The sequence below is a fragment of the Phalacrocorax carbo genome, chromosome 2, assembly GCF_963921805.1.
Source record: "Phalacrocorax carbo chromosome 2, bPhaCar2.1, whole genome shotgun sequence".
Classification (NCBI taxonomy): domain Eukaryota; kingdom Metazoa; phylum Chordata; class Aves; order Suliformes; family Phalacrocoracidae; genus Phalacrocorax; species Phalacrocorax carbo.
In genome coordinates this window covers 46,757,512-46,781,895 of record NC_087514.1, presented here as the reverse complement: position 1 = coordinate 46,781,895, position 24,384 = coordinate 46,757,512, and the positions used below count along the sequence as shown (strand labels likewise).

The 24,384-nt window shown below is 38.8% G+C and overlaps 1 protein-coding gene across 4 annotated transcripts in view; it reads left to right on the top strand.

The window, feature by feature from the left end:
* SPIDR (scaffold protein involved in DNA repair) overlaps positions 1–24,384 on the top strand; it is a 210,085-nt gene that overhangs the window by 40,290 nt on the left and 145,411 nt on the right. For all 4 annotated transcript variants that reach the window (XM_064442752.1, XM_064442755.1, XM_064442754.1 and 1 more), the window contains exon 6: positions 16,285–16,541. In XM_064442752.1, the coding sequence (XP_064298822.1) occupies positions 16,285–16,541 (257 nt within the window). The remainder of the gene's footprint in view (positions 1–16,284; positions 16,542–24,384) is intronic.

The following is a 24,384-nucleotide window of genomic DNA, read 5'->3' as shown; positions in this document are numbered from 1 at the left end:
GCATTCTGAAGTTTTTAGAACAGTTAGTTAATTCTAACTCTCCATCTTCCTCTTTGACAGAAATTTGCAATTTCCTTTCAAGAAACAACTTCCTATTGAGTACTAACTTATCTGACCGCTTTGATGTATTTAAAAAGTTTTTTAAAGTCCTGAATGCATTGCAAAATCCAGTGTTGCTTTCACAGTTTGAATTTCTGCACTGCCTGAATTGAGGAAGCATAGAAGTGGGTAGGAACTCGTCTAACAAACAAATGAAAGTCCAGTTAAGTTGTGCTTCGTCATGCAGTGTCATTGTAAAATTCCAAACTGCAGTAATTGAAATCTGGTTAGGCAGCTAAAAAAGACTGAATTGTCACATATTTGCTGTGATCAGCATTTTCTTTGGGAGATTTGCCTTTTGGGAGTTGTGTGGATTTCCAAAAAATGCTGCAGCATATTTGGAGGCAGATAAAGAAATGGGCTGATTTCTGCGGTGAAGCCAATCATCATCCCAGAACGACAGGAATCCTAGTCCTAGCCTGCAAAATAGCTATTAAACTTAGATTTAGATGCCTGTGTTCTGTATACAACGAACAGAAGAGCTTAAGTGCTAAATACCAGGATTCTCAGCTACTGTCTTTCTAACCAAGGAACGCTTAAGCTCCCTGGTGTTCCTGCATTTTATCTAATGCCTGTTTGATGTGGAGCAGGGACTGGAGCTCTTAAAGACTGTTTTAATCTTGTGGTTTCTTCCGTAGTGGCCCAGCCTTCAAGGGAGAGGTAGAAATTAGCTGCTCATTGCTTTGTTTTGTGAGTTGAACGCTTTCCTGAGAGGGAGGGATTTAAACTCTCTTAAGCTAAAGATTGTCTTGCTAGAATTTGGGGTTTTTGCTTGCTTAGGCTGAAATGTCTGGAGTGTTGCTGAAGAGTTATGTGTCTACTGTTGTGGATGTGCTTTTCAATGCAAACAATGCATACAGCATGCTGTGAGTGAAAATCTCTGCAGAGCATAAACCCACACCTACTGAACTAAGCCCCTAAACGGGCTTAGGTACAGAAGTACCAACTTTGTACAGACAAGCTTAAATGTGACATAAACCATGAATCTGCAGAGTTGCATTGCATCTGGGTATGTCCAGAAAGAAGTGCTTTAAGAAACTCTTGAAATAGTCAGTACTGAAAAAGCTCTGTTCATCAGGAGACTTTGGGGACAGGAGTGGAAGATTTTGTGACTGACCTCTTGGACTTTGATGTCTAAATGCTATCAAAGTGCCTCTCAGAGTCTGAGTCTTAGCTTTTATAGCTAATCTTACGTATTTACATGCGCAGAACACTTTCAACTGTTTTCTTTTTCAGTCTCCCTGAAGTTATCAAAGTGATCAATAGTCTCCTATTTTGAAGAGTAAATTAAAAATTAATAAAATTGAAAAATTAAGTGAAGACTTTCAAAATTATCTTAAATATGAATGTCTGCTTATGCAAAATTCAGATGTAGCTGCTTTGCAGTTCCACTTCTCTCGCCCCTGGATGGTAAGCCTTAGTGGTGCTCAGTGCTTTTATGTGGGAGTCGGTGTCTAGCACCTGCACAAAATAAGCTTGAGAGCCAAGTTGCCAGATACAGCTGAGAGTAATTTCTGAGAATTTTATCTTAAATAACATCTCCCCAAAATGCAGGAACTGATGTTAGATCCAGTCTTTAATTTCAGGCTTTCTGGCTCAGTCCTGTGCTTACACCACTAGATCACATTTTATTGTGAAGGCTCACTTGTTCAGGCAATACTTCATGAACATCATGTGCTTTTTAAAGTAGATCCTTGGGTTCCTATTACAACTATGGTTTTCTCTTCTGTATCTGAAACATGGAATTCCCCAGATTTCTCCCAAGGGCATTTTTTTTTTTAAGTTCTGGGTTGTGTTCTCTCTCTAAAAATCTTCTGATTCAATTTTACTTCATCAGCCATGAGCAAAACTCTTGGTGGTGGTTGCCATCCACAGCCAATAGCATTCCTCTGCTTCCACCAAAGTGGTTTTATGTATTGTCTGTCAATCTACTGCTTCTTTCTGCCAGGGTTGTATCCATAGAGTGGCCACATTTGTGCACCCAGTCTTCACAGTCCTGGCCATGATAGGTGGTAATACTATAATATCTGGAAAACCCATGCACATAAATCCAGTGGTGTTGTTTTCGTAGAAAGCCTGATATATATCATTTCTCAATCCTCTCCCTACACTTGGCTTTTTGAACAGCTGTGGAATGAAATAGAGGGGCATTTCTGATCTGCCTCCGTTTTTCGTGGACTTCCATACTTGCTGTTCAGGGCATGAATTTGGTTTAATGTTGTCAAAGCCCTAGTTTATCAGTATAGCACCACTTGAAACTATAGAACCTCTTGAGTTATTGGCCTTAAGTTTTGATTGTTTGAGTATAGGAAAGTATCACTGCTTTTGCTCCCTATTTTTGTGCTATATGTTTATGTAATCCTTCAAATGTAAAGTTAGCCTCTATGAAAGTCCTGCAAATATTTTTCTGTATTTGAAGCCAATTTGTAGACTATGTTTGCATGTGTAGTGGATTGTGGAGTGATGTGGATTTCAGTTTTGGGACAAGGAGAAGCAGATGTGTAGGTGCATGCATCTGCTTTCTACATATGCTGTTCCTGCTCTTCTGTTTAGTAAAGCTTACATTGAATTATTACAGCCTTACATAAACGTTAGTGAAGATAACTGAAAGTTGCCATCCTGCAAAAAGCAGAGTGAATTCAGGAACCCCTTTATAGCCAGAGTCCTCATACTTTAGGAAGAACAAGCTAACAGGTTAACATTTCGTGTATAAAAATATACAAAGACAAACCTAAAACTGGGAGAAAAGCATGTGATGTTTCCTAAATGGAAAATGACAGGTTTGTTTTAAATATAAACGAATAAATGTAAATGCTTGTGCTTGGGATGTAGTGGGGTTTGTGAGGTTTTTCACTGCGGTGTTTGAGAGTGTGGGTGACTTGTTAAATTGAATTTTCAATTTCTTGAGTGCTTTTTCCTTAAGAAGTGGTTGTTTCATCAGGTAGTCTAAATGTAATTGTACACTTCAGCTATTTTGCATAGGGTTGCCTTTGCATTCCTTCTGTAAGTGCATTCCAGGAATAATAATACATATATTTGGCTGTAGTGGTGCAATTTTCCAGGACTTTTGTTAATAGTAAAATGGAAGAAAAAAAAATAAAACCACTTTTTTGACTGTACTTTTGCAAATTGACAGAAATGGTCAACTTTTGATGTAGAAACTCAGCTCCTCCTCCTCCTAAGTGATTAGTACATAATGGAATCAATTTGCTTTTGGCAATTTGGGGGGAAAATGCATTCAAAACGTCTAAAATTTCCAAGTGTAAATTTGGCTGTAGTAGATGTCAATAAACATGTCAAAAGGATTTTTATCCTGAAGTCTTGGTATGTGTTATATTAATGCTTTGAACTGCAGTAGCTCCGGTGGAAATCTTAAGTCAGCGTTTTGGAAACCAAGGATTTAAATGATGCACTTGTGAGTGTTTTTTTTACATTATTTTGTCAGAGAAGTTTAAAACTGAGAAACAAACTTTTCTACAAGAATATTCAAATTCTCGTCTGAATCTTTATCTGTATTCCCCTTTATGCATAGGCTAAATCGTCTTGCACAATTATATGACACAGCTGCATTTGGTTTTATTCTGAATATTTTAACTGAGTGATTTTTTTTCTTTATTTTAATAACGTTTGTAATTAGTGTGTAGTTTGCTTTTAATGAATCAACTCTAGAAAAAACTATAGTAACTACCATTCTGCCATTGTCTAAAAACTTGCTTTAACTTCGGTTCTCCTTATTTGAGAAGAGTTATAATACATTGATAGATCTGTGTAGTTACTGTCCTACACACTGAATGGAAAATATGCTATATGAGTTGGAGTTTAAAGCATTAAAACAGCAATATAGACAAACTGACTGGGCTTTTGTCAAGTAGAGGGCAAGATCTTGATCCACTGCAGTCCTGCCCTATATTGTAACCTGCAAAATGACCCTTGAAGCAGGTGAAATTCTCTGAATTTTAAAAGACTTTTTATTTTTTTTAAATCAACTCTGCAGTGTCTTGCTCATCTTTGACCAAAATGAAATTACTGTTGTGAGCTGGGGAATGCAGATCGTCCAGATGGCAGTTTAGGTTACTTATATGCACAAGTATCTCTTTGGTGATTGCAAGCGGAGAATAAAAAATGTTGCAGTGTCTTAGGTGGTTACAATAGGCTCTGAGGACTGTTCGTTGCTACTGAAGTAATATGACTGGATGCTACATTGCTGTCTAACCACGAAGTAAAAGAATTCCAATTAAAATAGTTTGCAATAAGATGAGCACAAAATTGATACAGTGGATGCCAACATTTGCACTTCTGCATTTAGGCAGTAAAGCCGCCTGTGTCGGACACTTCCTAAAAACAGTGCAGCCGGATGCCCAGAGCTGCTTAAGCACTTTCTTCAAAGCTGCTGTTACTGTCCCTCTCCTTTCTTGACTCAGCTCTTTCCTCTGCCCCTACCCTAGCTTCTCAGTGCTGGGTAGAGCTCCCAGAGCAAGACCTCCAGCTGCTGGTGTTTGAGAGTTAATTGCTTTTTAATAAAAAATATTTTTCTCCCTTTACTTCTAGAACAAACTTTGGGCCCAGATTTGTGGCCCCAGACATTTCAGGAAATTGCAGCTTGCACGGTCTTTTTCGTTGCTTCATACATAACATGAAAGTTTTTGATCAGAATGCTAATAACTCATAAGTTAAAGAAAAATTTATTTGCAACACTTTTTTAAAAATCCTGCTAGCTGCAGAGTTCAGTGTGAAGGACAAATATCACATGAATATTTTTACATTGGGAAGGGGAAAATAAGCAGAGGATGTTTAATAGTATCTGGAAGGACACATTTTAGTTTTAGTTGCTCTTCCTAGAAGCTGAATTAGCTTGGATTATTTTAGCATTATCTTGTCAGCTTTGAGCTTCTGTTACATTTTGAAAAAAGAAAACGGGGGGACACACACCGCCCTCTGAACCTTGCAGAGGTTGCATTTTCCATGTGTAAATACACATTGATGTGTGTTAGAGAAGCAAATGATAGTTCTATGTGATTTTTCTCCCACCTTCCTGAAGTAAAGCAAGCATTGATTTAAGAATGGAAGTGAAACTGAGCCATCACAATCTTTCAATCTGGTTTGAGATAGTGGAGGCATGAAGCCAAAAGATATTGGTGACTGCTGTGGAAACCAGTCAACTATTGCTTTTTAAAGTGGGTTAAAGTATGTGGACGTGCACTGAGGCTCTCTTTTTTTGTTTTTGCCTGTAATTGAGAAGCATTATCTTAATTCATTTTAATCTTCCTACTTTATGCAAGCTTTATAATCCTTATAAGGAATTGCTTAGTACAAATTACTGATGTTTGTATTTCAGGGCTCTTTGCTTTGCAAATTCAGCATGCCAGTTGTTAGCCATTTCTTAGACAACTGCAGTCCATTGAGTTTAATTGCTCAAGGGGTGTATTTGATTACTGCCCTGCTGGGACATTTCAAGTGTGTTTTTCCTGGTATGTTCATGTGGTATGCTTCTTTACTAGTAAAAGTTTTAAATATCTGTGATTGTCTCCGTGTGTCCTGTAATGTATGTTATACCCATATTATGGAATCATGTCACTGTAATGTAACACACACATTACAGCACACGTATGTTTTTATTCTATCTAGATCTCGAAGGAGTTTTAATTGGTTTTCACTTTGAATTCTTTTGATGTACTGTGAACAATCAGTGCAACTAAATGTGTCAAACTTAAGACAGTATTGCAGAAGTTAGCACCTCTGAATCCCTCTATAAAATCTGTATTTATAAAAACATGACAATTTTCAAATGCAATGCCTTACACAATAGATGGTTACTTATTCTCCTTCTGCTTCTTCAAAGTTCAGGCACATGACCTAAAAGAAAATCTGTAAACTTTGTTGGGCTCCTTTTTTCTTTGTTTTTCTCCAAACAGAATTAATTTTAACAGAGTACATTTAATGTATTTTTTTTACAGGTTTTCTTGTTTGATATTCTTTGGCTTACTGGGAAAAGCAATTAAATGGGTCTTCTGTTTCTTCAGTTTGCGCATAGGCAGGCACGCTTTCATCATTGTTAAAAATCAGCTTAGGTGAAGGCGGTGTTTTTGTATGCATATATGTACTGTCATCACTAACACAGTATTTCAGACATGGTAAAACATTTTCTGCCCTGAAATGTTTGCTGTTTGAAATAGTTCTAAGAGGACAAAAACATGAAACGGTGTTCTAGAAAAGGTAGGCTGTGGAAAGACTTCTGGAGAGGACAGAAAGGGTCAGAAGAAGTTAGAAATGAAGAGGAGGGAAGAAATGAAGTGACTATTTTAGGCTTTGGGGGCAGTACCGCAGGCACTGTGAAGCAATAAATGGGGCAAAGGGGAGAACAGTCAAGTGAGAAGAATGTGGAGTGAGTGGGAGTAGAAGAAAATGAATGTAATGTTCTGCGCTGCCCAGCAGCCCGGTGTCTCCTTAAGCTGCCAGTGCTGGAGCTGTGAACACTGACGGTGCTGCAGCTGGAAGCGCAGAGTCTGAATTTCAAGACGTGTACCTCTGTGGAAACTATGAACAACAAAATTTCCACTAAGTGCTGAGCATTGCTGCAGAAATTATGCCTGTGTTGCATTTGTGTGTTATACAACACTGTGCTAGTTGTGTTTCCTCTCTCTCTCATTTTCTTTTTTTTATTTTTTTCTCCTTTTTTGATAAGTGATTTTCTATGGGGTTTCACAGGAAACTGCAGGCAGATCAACCAAAGATGAGAAGTCAGTGTGCAGAATTTGTACTTTACTGAATATCTGTGTGCAATCTCTCATTTAATTAGTTATTCTGGAATTGTTTCCTCTCATCTCAAAAATAACATGCTTGCAGTTGTCACCTACTTTTTGAAAGAGAATACATAAGATGAAAGTTGTTTTAAAGTCTCTGTTCCCTGTTCGGTCTAAACAGTAACATTATTGTGAGAGGTATTTCCTCATAGTTTCTTTTTTAGAATGAATTTTTAAAAAAGCTTGCAGGATCATTTTTCATAACTGTATAGGCTAAAGATATATAAAGATATAAAGCTATTTTATAAGGAAAGATTTAATTTATTTAGACCAAATGATCTATTTGGAGTAAAAAAAACTTGACAAACTTTTTAGACCTATAGAAGGTCTTAGCGCTGTGAAAGCTCATCTGTTTTCCCACAGTTATATCTGTTTGTCTAGTAAAAGATATTACCTCTCATTACAAGTATTTGCTCGTTCTGAAGACTTGGAACAAAACAAAAGAGTTGCTTGAAGATGGAAATGTATTTCCTCCCTTAGCAGTTCCTACTGAATCCTGCAGGTGTTTAGTCTAGGTACTTTAGGATTTAGCTCATAAATAATAATTTGGCTTTTAATCATGCCTTTCAGTTGAGTCCTCTTGTTACATCCAAGCTTTAACCTGCACGATTACCATAGCATCACCTAAAATAGAGACAATAAAACTGAGGTTTCATGGCCTGACTCCACTAACTTTAATAAATGGAACAGAGTGAATAACTATAAACAAAGAATGTGAAAGTAGGTTATCAAACTGTGTGATAACATCTATTCCTTGGAAACATAAAAGTACCTATTTCTGTGTCAAGAACTAAACCCTGTTTAAGTGGTATTATAAGCTGACTGCAATTTTCTTGTGTGCCCAGACTTCAGTGCATAATGTTAAGGCTTCTATGCGAAATGATGTAATTATCTGTGTGCCCTATCAGAGTCAGGTATTTATATTTGAAAACCTGGGTGTCTATCATCTGGAGGATCCTTATCAAGATGAGAGCTCAACTGCGTGGGATAATATGCAGTTCCATGAGAGGAGACCTGGTTCTGTCCTGGAATAGTTTGCAAGATGCAACACGTGAAGTGGCGTCTTCCCCGCTCCCCCTTCTTGTTAAGGAAGGAATGGAGAGCAAGGGTTACGGTAATTCACTTGAATGTAATGTTGGCTAACAGTATGCATAAACTGGTCCAAATTGTCTTTAACAGCCAGTCATTTTCCCTGGGAGAAACTGAAGATGTTCTTGCATGATGGAAAAAAAGATTAGACAAAGCATAAAAAGCACTGGTAGGTTGTCTGTATTGACATTTTTCAGCATTGTTGGACTATCAGAAGTTGACTGTTACTCCAGTCACAGACTGATGGAGAGATCAGCGGTAATGCAGAAAATTAGGAAGGGATGGATTGACTTCTTAATGCCAAAGCTTCGTTAAACTACTAAAATGATACTTTTAAGAGGTGCAGTTGCAGTACAAATGCTACAGATGCCAAGACTGCAGCAGGGTTTTCCTTATGCTCCATACAGTACAAATCAGTATCCTTTAACTGCTGTTGGGTAAACTTCAGCTTCGTACCCATTTTGTACCTTAATAGCTCACTGTCCCCTACTCTTCTGTCCTGTCCTTGTGCCCAGCAGACAGCCGTTCTGTTCCATCTTACCTTCAGAATCACTGTTTAATTCTACATCTAAAGAGTACGCTTAGAAACAAATGCTGTGCTTCTTGCTTTGCTGACTTATTTTGTATAAAAATGCACTTGAGCTGAGAAGACAGCCTCACCTGTTTCGGTTGGCTGATCCATGCCTTAGAACAACCTGTTCTGGGAGAGGCAGGCTGGAACAGCTTGTGGATGTATCTCCAGAGGTATAGCCTGCTAAACCTGTTTGCCTTGTAAAAGCTGAGGTTTCTGCTCAGGATTAGAAGTTATGGCTTCGATTTCATCTTCCTTACCACTTGTGTATTCTTTACCTGGCTTTAAAAAAAAAAAAAAAAAAGAAAAACAACAACAAACCCAAACAAAAAAAACAAACCCCACCCCAAAACACAACAAAACAAACAAACAAAAAACCCAACCCAACCAGTCAGTAAAATACCAGCTTTTCATTAGGTCTATAAAAAGTCTGTTTTGTTGTGATTTAAATCACTCCTTCACTCCTCTCCCAAAGATTTTCTTTCAAAGATCAGATATTAATGTTTATTTTGTGTGTGTGTGCGCAAAATCTTATTCTAATATTATTTTTTCCATTCTTGTTTTCTAAAACAATTAGTGCTGCGCACAGGATACTGCCTGCCAATGGTGTATGTGTACAGGATTATGTGTTGGAGAGCTCAAACCAAACAAACACACACACCTCTCCCTTTACAAAAAAGAATGTACAGCCAAACATACTGCATGTAATCCCAATCGTCACCTCATTTCCCACTTCAAGGCAGCATGATCTACTCAAGATATGGGAGCTGATAAATGATGTTACGAATTATTTATTTTGTTAATTGTTATTTCATGTGTGATATAAAACACCATTTTGTGGGCTTGTGTACTGTACTTCAACTTCCTCGCTCTTTGAAGTGTAAGAGGGAGTTTTCCTGTCCATGTCACCCTCCACACCTTTTCTTAGTTTCAGAAATCATGCAGGAAGCCCAGTGTCAGAGGATAACTGTCAGCTGGACTTGAGAGCAGCCATATCGTTCCATTAATTTCTGCAGAGTTAAGTCCATGCACTTTCAACTCCTTCAGTCCATGAAAATATCTCTGCAACGGTCCTATTTGCTTTTATTTCGATAACAGCTATTGGTATTTTGCCTTTGAATTGAGTCATACTTGGGGTAGCCTTTTAAGACAGTAGCTAATGCAGCTGTCATTTTTGACAGAGCTTGCAGAATAAATGGGCTCAAACATGGGTAAGACTTCCCCAGGAGCTCTCCAAAGGGAAGCCCAGCAGTGCAAGCAGTGGTGCTTAAGGTGCAGTAGCTGGCCTCCTTCCTCCAGAGATAATCATGAATCAATTTCCTTTACGATAGGAAGTACTGGGCTGCTAGATGCAATAAATCCTTTTTAATTAGTCATAGAAGAGAAGCCTTAACGACTTGTTCAAAGGTCTCAAAACACCACTAAGAGGAGATGAGGGTGCAGTCTGTGACCAAATTCTGCTTTGAATAATTACAGTGTTGCTGCCTACACTTCTCCATATTCTAGTAGATAGAGCATTCTTCTTTGCTACTTGGCATAAATGATTTTGTGTGCTAATAACTACTGCATTCCAGCCTAGGGGTGGTGGCATCTAGGAGATAGCAAAAATTCATTCCCGTGTCCGTGTGAAGGGAGACGTTGTTGAAGTTTAACAGTGGCTGAGCAGGGAGAAAGAAGCAAACCCTTTGTCAGCTCAGTGGTAGTTGCTCTTGGAGAGTCCCAGAGAGATGCTCGAGGTGGCCGTTCTCGTGCCCTTGAAGAGCATACGGCTTTATTTCCTGTAATGGCAGCCACAAAATGCTAATGTGTGTGGAGCAGGACGTGTCATTTCCTAGTGTGCTGAACCAACATCACTGATAAATATTTAGGACAGATCAGATGGTCTGAGCTCATGTGCTGAGGAGGAATGCTGTACTTAGCTAAACAACTAGACGTTATCTAAGATCCAGTTTAAATATATGCTGTCTCTGTAGTAATGCTGGGTGGTTGTTCCAGATACAAAATTTCAGTTAATCTGCTGTGTCAGTTTGGGCTTGCAAGTCCAAAAATATCTTATTAGTGATTTATGTCTTTCATTGTTGTTCTTTTTTGTCACATGGTTGTCTCTGCCCACGCACTGCTACCTCATCTTGTACGTTTTGCGTGCTGTTCCTATGGTTATTCCGTGAGAAGAAAGCTTGGTGTCACCCACAGAGCGGCACACGCCTAGCTCTGACTTGAACATTAAGTTTCTTGTGTGGAGGTATATCTGAATTTTATCTCTCTAGAGTGAAAGTAGCTAGCTTACCAAGAACCAAATTTTTTCTCAAGATACTAGGAAAATATTTGGCAAAGACTTTAGTGTTTCAGTTAAAGCTTCAGAAAACACAAAGCTTTGAAGAGAACTGCAAGCTTTAAATCCTTTATATCTCTAATTATATTTATAGAGCTGAATAATATCCTGTACTATCTGTGCACACAATGATTGAGTTAATTTTGTGTTGATTAATTAAGGGGAAACATCTTTTCTTTTACCTTTACCCTACTCCCTATAATCCTGCAAGCCAGCTTCTGGTGGAGTTAGCTTCAAGCATTCATTAGCATAGCCTGGGCCTTTGACATACTGCACTGGTGATTTATGCTTGTGAATATTCATTGTAGCAAATCCCGTGGCTTTTCTGCTCGCTCTGTTTTTTGGAGAGTACCATGCAAGATACAAAATCTCCTTCCAACCTGTAACTAACTCCCTGGGGTAGAATTTTGCTGCATTTTAATCCCTTTGCATGCATGACAGGAAGGAGTACGGATAGCACAAATGTAGCACTGCTTATCAGGAAGGAAGACTGTATAAAAGGAGAGGTGGTAGGATAGTTGCCTAAGTTCACTGTGTGTGTTTGTTAATACCAGTCAGCTACCACCCACCTTGAGAGCCGTCATGAGAGGACAGTTAGGAGAAATGCACATTAATTCTGAAAAGAGTAAGGGATTCAGAAAAGAGAAAAAAGATAGTCCGTGAGAGAATAGGCAGGGGAAAAGAGAAAATGCTTCCAGAGTTAGAGGCAACGGTATGTGAAAGAACAAGGAGGAAAGGAAATGCCACAAGATTAATTTTCCTCTGTATGTACAATGATCAAAGTCTGAAACTCTCAAACACTGTTTCCATTTCTGACATAACTTGGCTCTGTGACCTTGAGAAAGCCTGGTTCCCTAAGGGTGCCATCTGAGAAACCATCTTAGTTCTTCTGCCATTTGAGCTAAGCTGTAGTAAGATAATAGGAGGGAAAAGATTTATTATATTTAGTGAAGGAAATGACAGACTAAGTGGCCTCCATCTGCAAAAAGTATTTCAGGGTCTGTGTAGAATTTGATAGCCATTTTTTTTGCCAGTAAGAAGAGATTGGGGCATACTGCAGCATGCTAAAGCATCTTAGTTTCAGCTGATCAACTTGTTCAGAATATCTATGAGCTTTTACTGAGCATTATATCTGCAAAGTATCTTCATACTGACTGGAAAAGATATTCAACACTTTCTGAATGTATGATGACTGAACAAGTGAAAGCGTTTGACCAATACAAAAGCGGGGTGTTTATACTGACATTTTTCCACAGAAAAGTTTTATTGAGTGATGTATCTTGGGAGGAGAGCCAAGGGGGATGAGAAACTCTCCCAACTGCTCATCTCCTTGCCTCTAATTAGCAATAACTGCATGAGAGCACCTTTTTAAAAAAATACTGATTTTTTTTTTTAATAAAATTGATACGTTATCTATCTTTTTGTACAAGAAGTTTGTACAGTGCTGCTTTCTGTGCTGAAGCTGGAAACTTCAAATGGGAATTTAACACTTCTTATATTAACTTATGGCTATTTTATTGATAAGAAATAGCAAGTGCTTATTAAAGTGATGAAATGCAGATATTTCTTGCTTCCATCATTATAGAAGTGAAAAGGTAATTTTTCAGGCCTTTTAGAGGCAAATGCTGTGCAGATTGCAAAGGTACTTCCAGAGAACTCACAAGGTGTTCAAGGCAAAGCAACAGGCAGCTGAAGCAAATCTTTTGAGGGTGAGGGGGGGAGTACTTGGTCACAGAAGTAACAGCATGGTACCGTCTCTGCTGTCTGCGTGCAAAATCTATGTCCTTATGGAATGCTATCTTCATTTCACTGAAGTCAACAGTTCTGTCTTTGAACAATTTGGGCCAGGATTTTACCATTTCAGTGGCTGGGTTTTTTGGTGGTTTGTGGTTTTTTGTTTGTTTGTTTTAATGAATTTAAATTGACACAGGTAATCATATATTCTTTAGTAGTCTTAACTGTTTAGCTGTGGAGGGATATTTGCTGTTTCTCATTCTGGTTTCTATTTTCACATTTGTACCAGTACTAGCTAATGTAGAGGGTGTTAAGTGGTGTCAAAAATACATCATAAATGAATTAATCTTCAGAGCTCTCTTTTGATGCATTTTGATTTAAACATGCTTATCTTTAAAATATAGGGTCCTGGATGCTCAGCTACAGTACTTACTGATTTCTTTGTTTTCCTGTAGCCAAATGTTATCGGAAAAAATGGCAGTATTCTGTGCATTTATACTGAAGTCATTTTTCCTTAAAAGAAAGAGCCATAAAAGGGGAGCATTTAGAACCTTTCAAATGAAACTAGTCACAGAGCACATTGATTTATTCTAAAAGTGAACAAAATGAGCCATGTTTGTCATTTTAGTGAGAAAGAGATTGAGGTCAGCCCCTGCATTTTTTTTCCACTCAGCCTGTGGACATGAAGTAGTAGTTAGCATGGTATAAAAAGGTGTTGTGGCAAGGCCATCATCGGAAATGGTAGGTAAATGTTAGAGAACAGTTGACTACCAAGTATTTGGAGTGACTGGGATATATGGGAAACCCCAGGATGGGGATGCTTAGACTGGGCTCAGGGGTTGGAGGGAGGGATTGGGGTGGGGAAACTGAGCCTATGTGTAGCGGGGAGCATTGTACCTTCAGCCACCACAACTAAAATTACTGTATTTTTAAATAATAAGCAATGTGAAAAAAACAACTACTTTTAATCTGATACTTCTCTGAGCTTAGCAATGATGCTCTTCAGAGACTCTTAGTGATATTGCTGGGGATATTATTTAAAAAAAAAAAAAAAAAAAAACAAACACAACAAAAAAACCCCACAAACCAAAAAACCCCACAAACTCACTCTTGAAAATTCAGCTTCCTGATGTTTAAGATACTGATAATTGATAAACAATTTCTTCACTATTTATCCATGGTTCTGTTGAAATGAACCTAAGAAATAAAATGAATTCTTTTTTTGTCAGCTGCCTATCACCATAATGTTGGTAGACATGCCAGCTCATTTACTGGATACTTGGAAAATCATGTTTGTATGTTTTGAAAACATTTTTCTCTTCAGACTCTATTTCTGATGGTGGCTACAGTTAAATAATGTACGGAGTGGGAAGGTCAAGTTTTTCTTTTTTTTCCTTAATTTTTATAGCTTCCTTTTTTGAGAAAAATTTCCAACTAACCAATTAAAAAAAAAACCCAATACAAACTCTAACAAGCAAACAAACTAAAAACAAAACCCCCGAAGTATGGATTCCGTGGGGAAGTTAAATCTAAAAAAGTATGCAATAATAAATATTAGCAGAAGAATTAAATTATTTTATTAGACAATCTTTACTTAGGAAAGCTTCTTAACTCTTAAAACAGTAGGATTAAAATGTGCTTAACTTGAAGCACATCCCAAAGGCTTTCCTCATTTGCATTTCACTTGCCAAAGAAATCCATATTTGCATCCTTCTTTTAGGTACAGTGGATATCATAGCAGTTCGAACAAAATTAAAGCATTCCTAAAGCAAAAGAATGCATTGGAATGGTGTTTTAAGAATGAAGTGCTTCCTTACTGCTTTCATAGTGTTTGAAACCTTTTATTTTATTCTGGCTCTTTTCCATTGTGGAAGCAGTTTGTTTTCAGAGAAATATTGTTGCCAAGGGACGAATGTTGACTGTGTTGTGTATAAAACAGGCTGATATTAATTACAGTCTTTTAGCTATTCTCCTTGTCTGGATAACTTTAAAAGGTCCTTCCAATTTCCAGAACACTTAGGTAAGTTCTCAGAACATGAATGTGGTGTCTCATCATTTACATGAAGAATGTATGAAAACTGGCAAAAGCTGAACTCATTTTTGTGCACAGTTGAAGAATGTTGGTTTCAGATGATTATACTAATTAATAACATATAAAAGCATTAATGAATGCAGTGATTGCGCTCCCTTTACTCTTTTATCTGTAAAGTCTTTATCTGAGCCAGTTGTCAGGCAACCTGTGTGGAGAGCTGCTTGCTGCATTAGACCAGAGGAAGAGGCTAATTTTTTTTCAGGACCTGTTCTGTGATCGGGGCAGCATGATCTGGAGCAAAGTCAGTCTTTGGGGTTTTCCAGTTCCCAGCTGATAATGTGAACCTAATGTTTTGCATTGGGTTTTGATTCTTTCAAGAATCAGTCTGAATTGCTTAACTTGCCTCTTCTACAGACAGTTTTGTGCAAGACACCTTGAGCTGGGCTAGTGCTGGTGATCCCACTGATGGGACTGTTACTATGCCTACCCCACCAGAACTTGCACAGAGTGGGTCTGGTTTTTTTTCCAACTTGCTCCTGAAGACTGAGCCCAGCTCATGTTTCTTAGTCTTCTGCCTATTTCAGAGTTTAGATTGTTTTGTTCTGTACTAGGTAAAATGCTACTTTCCAAGTATTTTTGCTTAATACTCAGTACTGTAATACTGGGCCAAGAGAGCATAATGTACGTAATCACTGTGCAGAGCTCATCTTAGGGTGTCAACACAGCTGCCTTGCCCTCCCTGCTTGTGCAGGAGCCCTACAGGAGAGTAAAACAAGCTGAGGCAGGAGGTAAATTTTCCCTGCCAGCCCTCCCCTCAGCCTTCCATGTCTCTTGCAGACTTGTTTTTGGGCCTTCTTGTCCTCTCCTCTCATCCATCCCTCAGTGGGATGAGTTCACTGTGTCCTGTGAGTTTCTGGGAGAAGAGCTCCAGTGAGGTTTTGAGAGTCTGAACTCCAGCCCCACTTGCTCATGGCCCTGGCTGCTGAGCAGTGATCGATTCTTGCTGGAGCTACCTGGATGTGGCCCGATAGCTTATGCTCAACTTCAGAAACTTCCTGGGAAGCTCTAGGCCTGCCGGACAGGGGTGAAGGCCAGCTTTAGTGGTCGAAATCTTGTTTTAACAAATAGTTACATACTTTTGCCAGCTCTGAGTTCTCAACAGAGGCATGTGTTTCTTCCCACCATTCAGACTACAGAAGCCAGCCTTCCTACTTATTTGAATCCTGATGTGAAAGTTCCCTTTCTCTCAGCTTTCCTGCCAGTCACAAACCCTGTCACTCCTTAGTCTCTTTCTGCTTTCCTGAAAACTTGCTTTAATTCTGACACCTGTCTGGAAACTTCTGATAGAGATAAGCATTGGCTTATCATTTTGATAAATCCTCCAGATCTAGTTGTTTGAAAAAATAAATGTTACTCACCCAGTTGTCCCTCAAGAGACAGTCCTTATATTCAGGAATTCATACTGACTTAGAAAGGATTAATGTGCAGGTGAAGTTGTGCAAGTTATATTAATCAATAAATTGGTATTCAATTTATGGATTACTGGGGACATAAATAACTGCCTACATAAACCTGTACTATCTCAGTAGTACTCTGTTTCAGTAGGTTTATATTTTTATTTGTTTAGACAACTTCGACAGAAATTTCTGAGTATTCATCTGATAATGACAGCGTGGGAAAAGGAGAGACGGGCCTGGCAACCACTGCTCCAGGATCCACTAAGAGATTACAGTCAAGGTCAGGAGCAGACATGGGGGATGTTACAGCACGACCAGCCAGCGAGTGGTTGAGGTCTGCGCAGGCCCTTCTCCGCACCCCTGGGAAGCAGGCGGGCAAGGCCCCCCGAGCCCCCGCCGAGTCCGCAAAGAAGAGGAAGCTACTGAGGTAAATGCGCTGTCCACCTTAAGGAGTTGTTGTTTTTTTTTAATTGTAAGTAAAAGAATACCTACAGAAGAGTAGGAGTGCATTTCGAGGATAAACATTTTAGAGATGCAGATTCAAAAAACTTAAAGAATGTCATTTGTCTGTAAACAAGCGAATAATGCAAGAAAGAACTCAGTTCAGCTTTCAGTCTGTGGTGAAAGTTCTTGATCTTTAACTGCTGTGTACAAACTGATATGCTTTTTGCACTTCTAATAATGTTTTACAGTGCCTTACAGATGTGTGAGTGGACATACTTCTGTTTTAGCCTGTAATCATTTTATTGCTTTGTGCCTCTCCATATCGCCTGCAGAAATACTGTACCTCTGATTTTTCTTTGGTCCTCTCCAGATTTGTCAGGGTAAAATTATCCAAAATACTGTTGTAAAGGGATGGAAGATTGAATAGTGCAGGACAGAATGATTTTTAGGCAAAAGTGGGATGTATTTGTTAATCTGAAATTTAAACCTCTGAGACTAAATTAAATACATTGAAAATATATCTAACTGCTGAAAGAAAACAGCCTGAGCCTAAACAATAGAAGCCTGATGTTCACAATTCACTATTTCTCTTGCTACTTACAGTGCAGAAATGGTCACTTCTTATATTGAATTAATGACAGGGTTCCTATATTGAATTAACAACAGTTGCTTTAACTTAAATGGTATATGTGAAGGTATGCCTCAAGCTATGGAGACTACAGTTACCAGCGGTGCTGCTGTAGATATCTGCTGTATTTCTAACAATGTGGTGTGTTCTTACTTTTTTTACAGCTGATTCTATATACAGTAATCAATCAATCAATTACTTTAGAAGTAAATATTCACTTTGGTTAAATAGCCATACCTTATTTTTCTCTAGAAATGTTTTTGGCTATTTCAAAACGCTGACTGAAGGAACAGATTTGAAAGTCCTAATTAGTGAGGATGCCTATACTTAAGTGTTTTGCTTGTGCAATCAAGCTTTATTTCTTGTTACTTTAAAAACATAAAGACACAACTGTACTAGGTCAGACCAAAACTGTAGCCCACAAAAATGCCTGTTAGTGGCCAAAAGCAAGTACGTGTGAGGGTAATAAGAACAGGACAAACGTATAGTGGTATTTTGCCCAGATGCTCTTCCAGCTTTCAGCAGTTTATTACTCAGGAGCTGTTTGTTGCCCTTAGTGGGTTTGTCTTTTCATGAGTTCGCCCAGTTTTCTGAAGCCATAAAAACTTTTGGCTGCTTCAATAACATCCCAGGGTTAGGACTTAAACATGATGTGAATCTGCACCTACCAGCTCCATTTGATGATCCCTACTATCAACAGTCTTCGTGCAAAAATATATTTTACAGCAGAGATACTCTGAAACAAGTGTATAAGAGAATAAATAGCTTTAAAAACAAACAAACAAAACCAAAGAAACCACAATGATATAGAATGTAATCTGTCCTGAGTGGCCGGAGGAGCAGAGCTTGCAGGGTTTTGCACTCTTCCGTCCTGTGGGTTTCACCTTGGGTTCCTTTGGGAACAGGGAAGCGGGCAGGAAATTCTTCAGTTATGAGTTTTGTTTATCTAGTTATTTTGCTTGTCCAGGTAATTGTCATCTTTTCACTCTTCCTGTTCAGGGCATTAATTCCATGTGCCTCTCATTGCCATCCTTCCTTTTACAGTTGAGAATGTTTGCATTGGTGTGCGAACAGTGGATGTAAAAGTCTGCATCCTCAATAGGAAAGCTTAGGTTTTCAGTGCTGTGGATTGAAGGCCAGTTTGGGGAAAGGTTTGTCAGCTTCTTGATTGATGAAGTGACAACCCCTTCTTTCTGGTTATATAGCTAAAGTTACACAGCAGTTGTTGGCCTGTCCTTTCTCCTTTCTTCCCACCTCTGCTGCAGGCTGAGGCCACAGCAGTGAGCAGGGGAAATCATCCTTCAAGCTGGATCTGTCCCACAGGCTCCCACTCGGACCATTTGGAGCTTAGCAGTAGGTGAAGAGAGCTGAGAGCCTCTGCTTAGCTGGGCTCTCTTTTCCAGGCTGGTGGTTAAGGAAGCATGGGTTGAGCAGAGATGGTGCAGGTGGTAGAGCCGCTGCCTTCCTATGTGAATTCCTGTGCGAGAGGTTCTACTCCAAATCCAGACCACATTAAGTATGCCTACTTCATGGAACAGTCCTGATACGGGTAGAATAGGCCTCCTGTAGTTTTGTTTCCACTTTTAAGAAAACAGAAGTTATTTCTATTTTCATCTCTCTCTGCTGTTTGAGATGACTAAAGCCATCTTCAAAAGTAGAGAGAATATTTTAAAAAAATTTAGCTTATATTTTCTGAAAAAGTCTTCTACCGTGTGTAGCAGTCTCTTCCAAATTCTTCAGGCACAGTGCAATCCGTGTTTATATTTGCATTACTTGATTACAGCTATGCTCCTGTTACCTCAATGTCTACATTTTCTATGCAACCTCAAAGAAACCTCACTAACTAACCTGCACCACAACCAAAACCAAACAAAAAACCAGAGAAAAGAGCCCTAACAGTCTGTGGAAAAATGCAAATAAGTTACTTTCTACTGTCCTCTCCTCCTGGAATCCTCCTGGTGCTAAAATGGAAATGGGTAGTTGTCTGGATGGGAGGAAAGAGTATTGTTTGTTTGATCCTATTCCAGATGTAATTGTCATACACTGCAAAAATTAAGATGTAACCCTACCAACAGAAATCTTCAAAAGTAAGCTGATTATGGATGATTAAAATAAATTCTGCTCATCCTAGTGTTAGAAGTTTGAGTGTAAATTCAACAGCTTTGAGTGAAAATGAGAAACCCATCTATGTCACCAAAAGAACATGTACAATATTCAATATTGTTTATGGTGAGCAAAATTGGAAGGCACACGTAGCAATCATCCTCTGCTCTAGGAGTTAAGTGGAGTTTTGGAAAGTGATTAGCATCTGCAGAAAAGAAAGGCATGACAGAAGCAATTCCTCCCCACCATTCCTGCTGACTGGTCTGTTCTGTACCCTTTTGCCAAATTCTCCTATGTCTTCATGTATCCCCTGTAATGTTAGTTTTTGTTTTCAAAACTGTTCTAAGTAAAGATTGTTCTTATTTCTACCACGGTCCACAGGGGAGAGCAGGTAGCCTGTATGGTGGTGTTTGTCCTTCAGGGGTGTTGGTGGTCCTGGACAGATTCTGAAGCAACCTGAAGGGCAGTGCTGTAGGAGGTGCCAGTCTGGCATGCTAGAGGCAAAGTATCATCTCTTTCATTCACAGGTATCAATACGACGGCTCCTGGACATCCTCACCTTAAACATTGGTTTTATATGCCATCTTGTGTCACCACCTTCCTTTATTTAAACAAAATTGGTGATGGATGGAGTAGGAGTAGTATAATTTTCCCCAGTATGCTGAGAGATAAATGTCATTGTATCGCACCCATGAGCTACTAAGAGATTTGATAAAGAAGTGCTGCTAGTGGTACTTGATATGGAGGTGAATTGCCTTGGTGATCAGGTCAAGAGGTGTAGGGTGTAGGTGTTCCTGCCCTTTTATTCCACCACAACGTTTCAGTTTCTCAGCTTGAGTCAACACTGCATGGGAAAATAATACAAGTGATTTGCAAACCTGAGGGGAGAGAGTATATGCTGCAAATAACAGTTTTCAGGGAGCTCTTCTTTTTAGATTTGGAATTCATGTTAATGCTACGGAGTGAAATATCTAAAACTGCACTAGTTCTAAGTCTCTCGAAGTTCCCATGTGAAAGAAGGGAGAAATGAAGAGTATTGAAAGTCTGAAAGTTTGTTACATAGATTAAACCAATAACTGGATTCATTCAGTATTTAAAAAGAAAACTCAAAATGCACACACTCAGCTTTTCTGGTCTACAGCTAAACCTTTCTTAAAGGTTTTTTGAATTGTTTGCATTTTCTAGTAAGGTTTTATTTCCATCAGAAAAAAAAGAGTCTGGGTTTCAGTGCGGGAAAAAGATATCTTAAGTTATATAATGTTAACCCTCTTTTAAATCTGTCACGTTGCAAGAGCTTTTAGTTGTGAAGAATAGCTGCTTTAGCTTTTTCTGTTTGGTTTTGTTTTTGTTTTTTCTTTTAAATATTTGAGTGGCCATTTTTAGTTTAATAGTGAAATAAAATCGTGGGATATCCTGTTTAATTATCTCATCTCTACTTGTATGCAGACCACTTACAGATCTGATCTGCTAAAATTAACTTTTGTTATCAAAAGAGGAGAAAATTACAGAATGTCCTGGTACTACATGCAGTAAAATGAAACCCGGTTGTGATATGAGGCCAGCTGAGGTCCTGAAGATCAAAGAAGTTGCCAAGGGAGGAAGGAGCTGGCACAAATGAAGCAGGCTTTTACTCTAAAATTGGGTCTGTTCTTTTTTAAATGCATCCACAAGTAGCATGAAGGTGTACAGCAACACGCTAGCCCTTTTGACTGTCATGTTCTTATGTTGATTTTAACTATTGGATTAAGTTTTCCTTGCTAGTGACTTTCTTGTTGAATTAGGAGAATATAACTGAAGAATATAATGGCTGCACTACAGATGTACCACTTGTAATCACTGGCAATGTACACGGGTAAATTATTTTGCACTTACTGAAAGTTAAAATGTCTTTTCTTTTATAGAAAGTGTGGATGGTTTCACTGTACCAGATGATTGGTCTTAAGAGGAAAAAACCCCACATTTAGTAAAAAAAACACCCCCACTTTCATTAAAATGACAGATTTCTTCAATTTCATGGGTAATGTATTTTACCAATTGGAATGGTTTAGCAGGGTGCAATTGTTCCCCATCCCAGAGAAGTCATTTTGGCACCTTTGGTTTGTTTAACCGTGGAACTTTCTTTTCTATGCAAGATCTCTGCTCAGGCAAGCCAAAACCTTCAGACCCAAAGGGAAGGCTCTTCCCTTATCTCGTGGGGCATGGCTGTTCCCCTCAAAACTGGTTCCTGCAGAGTCTTCCTCTTAACTTTTTTACTCTATTCTATGAGAAATTGTGCATGTGAGTCTGGGACTTGATTATGTTTTTTCTTTTATACCTGCCAAAAGGGGTAACTTATTTCTGGAAGGACTCTCCTTATTAGATCATCTTACTTCTGCTGAGAGCCTCTGCTGTAAGAAGTAGGACAATCTGAAATATTTTTTTTCTACTAAGGAGTCTGAAGAGCCAGAGAGCTGTGGTAAACTTTTCAATTGTAGGGTTGATTTTTCTTTATTTTTCAGTGGCTGTTAAGAACAGGTGATCAGTGTTTTGAAAACTATGAAAGGAGCAGGCCCCAAAAGCTTACCTATTTCCGAAGATGTTCCTAAATTATTTCAGATATTTTCTGTGAGATAACTTGGCTAAGTAGGGGCGTGGGAAAGTCAACCACCTATAAAGTTTTACTTAAAATCTTGGAGTGGAGTGGAGGCCATATGGGATGTAGAAAGCGCTCACCCACCCTATTCTCAGCAGTTATGACTGTAATCCCTCATATATCTTTTCCTCTGCAGTGTTTGAGGCAATTAGGTCCTAGAAACCAAATCTCACTACACAAGAGTGATGAAGCTTTGGTGTCTACGACAAAGAACTATTTTTGATTTGTAGGAATAATTGTGGTATAGTGTCCAGACACTTCTTGCAAAAGTTTAATTGTTAAAGGTGGTATTGAGGATGTCACTAGTATATGCTGGTTGGAATTTACGGCTGAAGACACTGTAAATTCTGTAACTGGTCACTTCTGTCTAATGCAGTAGTTGAAAGATACCTCTAGCTCTCACTGTTTTATGGGGACTCATGAAAATGGTGTCTCTGATCCACATATGTTTTATGGAGGTGACCTGCTTTTGGAACAATTGAAAAGAGTGGTGAGAGACTACACAGACTTGAAAAGACTTTTAGCATATTGAACTCTTAAGAGAGACTCCAAATCCTTGAAACCTTAAGACTCTAGAAGAGGCTTTCAGTATGTCCGCCTTGTTGATTTGGCTAGTGTTAAAAAAAAAAAAACAACCACAAAAAAACCAAAACCAATGACTCTGGATGAGTACAATAGATCAGAGCATTGAAATATAAGCAACTGGTGTGCAACAAAATCCAGCATCCGGTACAGTTTACTAAATCATTGCACTGCCTTTCTACTCAGTCTGTAATTTTTTCAAATGAATGTGGAAGGTCTTTTCTCTATATTTTTGTGTTGGCAGATGCAACTGGCCGTTGATAGCTGTGTGTTAGAAAATATCATTTGTGTTACAGTACACATCTTCCATTTTCCTTTCATTTTAGGTGTGTACCTCAGATGCCGTTGATTTGACATGGAAATTGTGGGTTGGGAGAGACACTGACTGCTTTCCAAGGGAAAGACCCCAGAACTTGTAGCAGAGTATAATTACTTGACAAGTTTTATAGGGACTTAAAATTATTGCTGTCTATGTTGTCCTTTGCTTGTTCTGTCACATAGGAAGAGAAATTGTGTTATGCTTTGATTCCAGAAAAGCAGCCCACATTTAAGAAACAGAATAATGCCAGCAGTCATGGTAAAGGTGGTTCAACCAAGGTGAAAGTTTATAAATATAGCAGTTGAGTCAGAGCTTGAGTGGGGCTGACGTGTAAAGCAAAAATTACTCGTTCTGATCCCTTGTTACTTAACAAAGTCAACAGATTCTCTTCTGTGCTGGAGAGGACGTGGGCCTCTGTAGAGGAGACTTGCACTTTCCTGGCCAACGTTCTTCAATCACGTCTTATATACATACCCGTGCTATTTTGTGCACTAAAGGAGCGCTTGGTAGTGACTGTCAGCATTCAGTGTTGCTTATTATTTTGCAAATTGTAAACTAGCTGGTAATAGCTGATGGGTTTGCAGTGTTGACAAATTAAATGCCAGCACGGTTAGGGGTCCTTTCTATTCCTTTAGCAAGCAACCTATGGAGTGGAAACGGACAGCTGAATGTTGCAGAAGTCAGTTAATTCACCAGTTAAGTTGGGAATGTGAGAGGAGTTCTGTCCTTGCTTAGAAAATTGAGGAGGGAAATTGCCCAGTCCTGAGATGGGGATGCATATTTGTGTAACCTATAGTTTTTGCAGTACACAGGGACCTGAATATAGTGTATACGAGGAGATAACTCAGTAATAAGATGCTTAAGTGTTCACTGTTATTAAATTCACATGAAGTCTGGAAAGGAGTAAACTTGGAAGAACGTGAGGTTATTTTTGGTAAGCGCCCTGCTGAATGAAAACCTCAATAAATAAACACAGAGAGATCTCCAGCACTTCAGAAAGATTGAAAATGGCTTTTCAAAACACAGTGTACTCACTAATACTCTTTCTTTTTTTTTCTTTTTTTTTCCCTATTAGCCTCATTGGAGTTGGAAGCTAGGGTCCAGCAGCCTGAGAGTCACAGATCAGGCTCAGTGTTACCTTTTGGTGATACTTGTCACATGGTGGCACAAAACACACTTTCTCACTCAGAAAGACTCAGAAGAAGGACTCAGAAGACTCAGTCTTGCTGTCAGAATTTGTGGAAAGGGGCAACCACCAGAAACTTTTGTACTAGATGCTGAGCTTTCTTATGGTCATCAAAGCTGTCTTTTATGTGGATGTTGTTGCACATGGACAGTAATGGCAATGTGTTGTTTTAAATACAGTATTTTAACAAGCCCAGATCTAGTACAGAAATAGCACATGGCTCCCTGCATGTTAAATCTGTCTGCCTTCAGGGATTTAAAGGAACAAAAGTTCCTAAATAAAGTTAGTTGTACTGATTAAGTTTCATGATTAAGAATAAAAAGTCTGTGGGCAGTGGAGATTGTATCTGAGCAGTTTGGCTTCACTTAACAGCCTT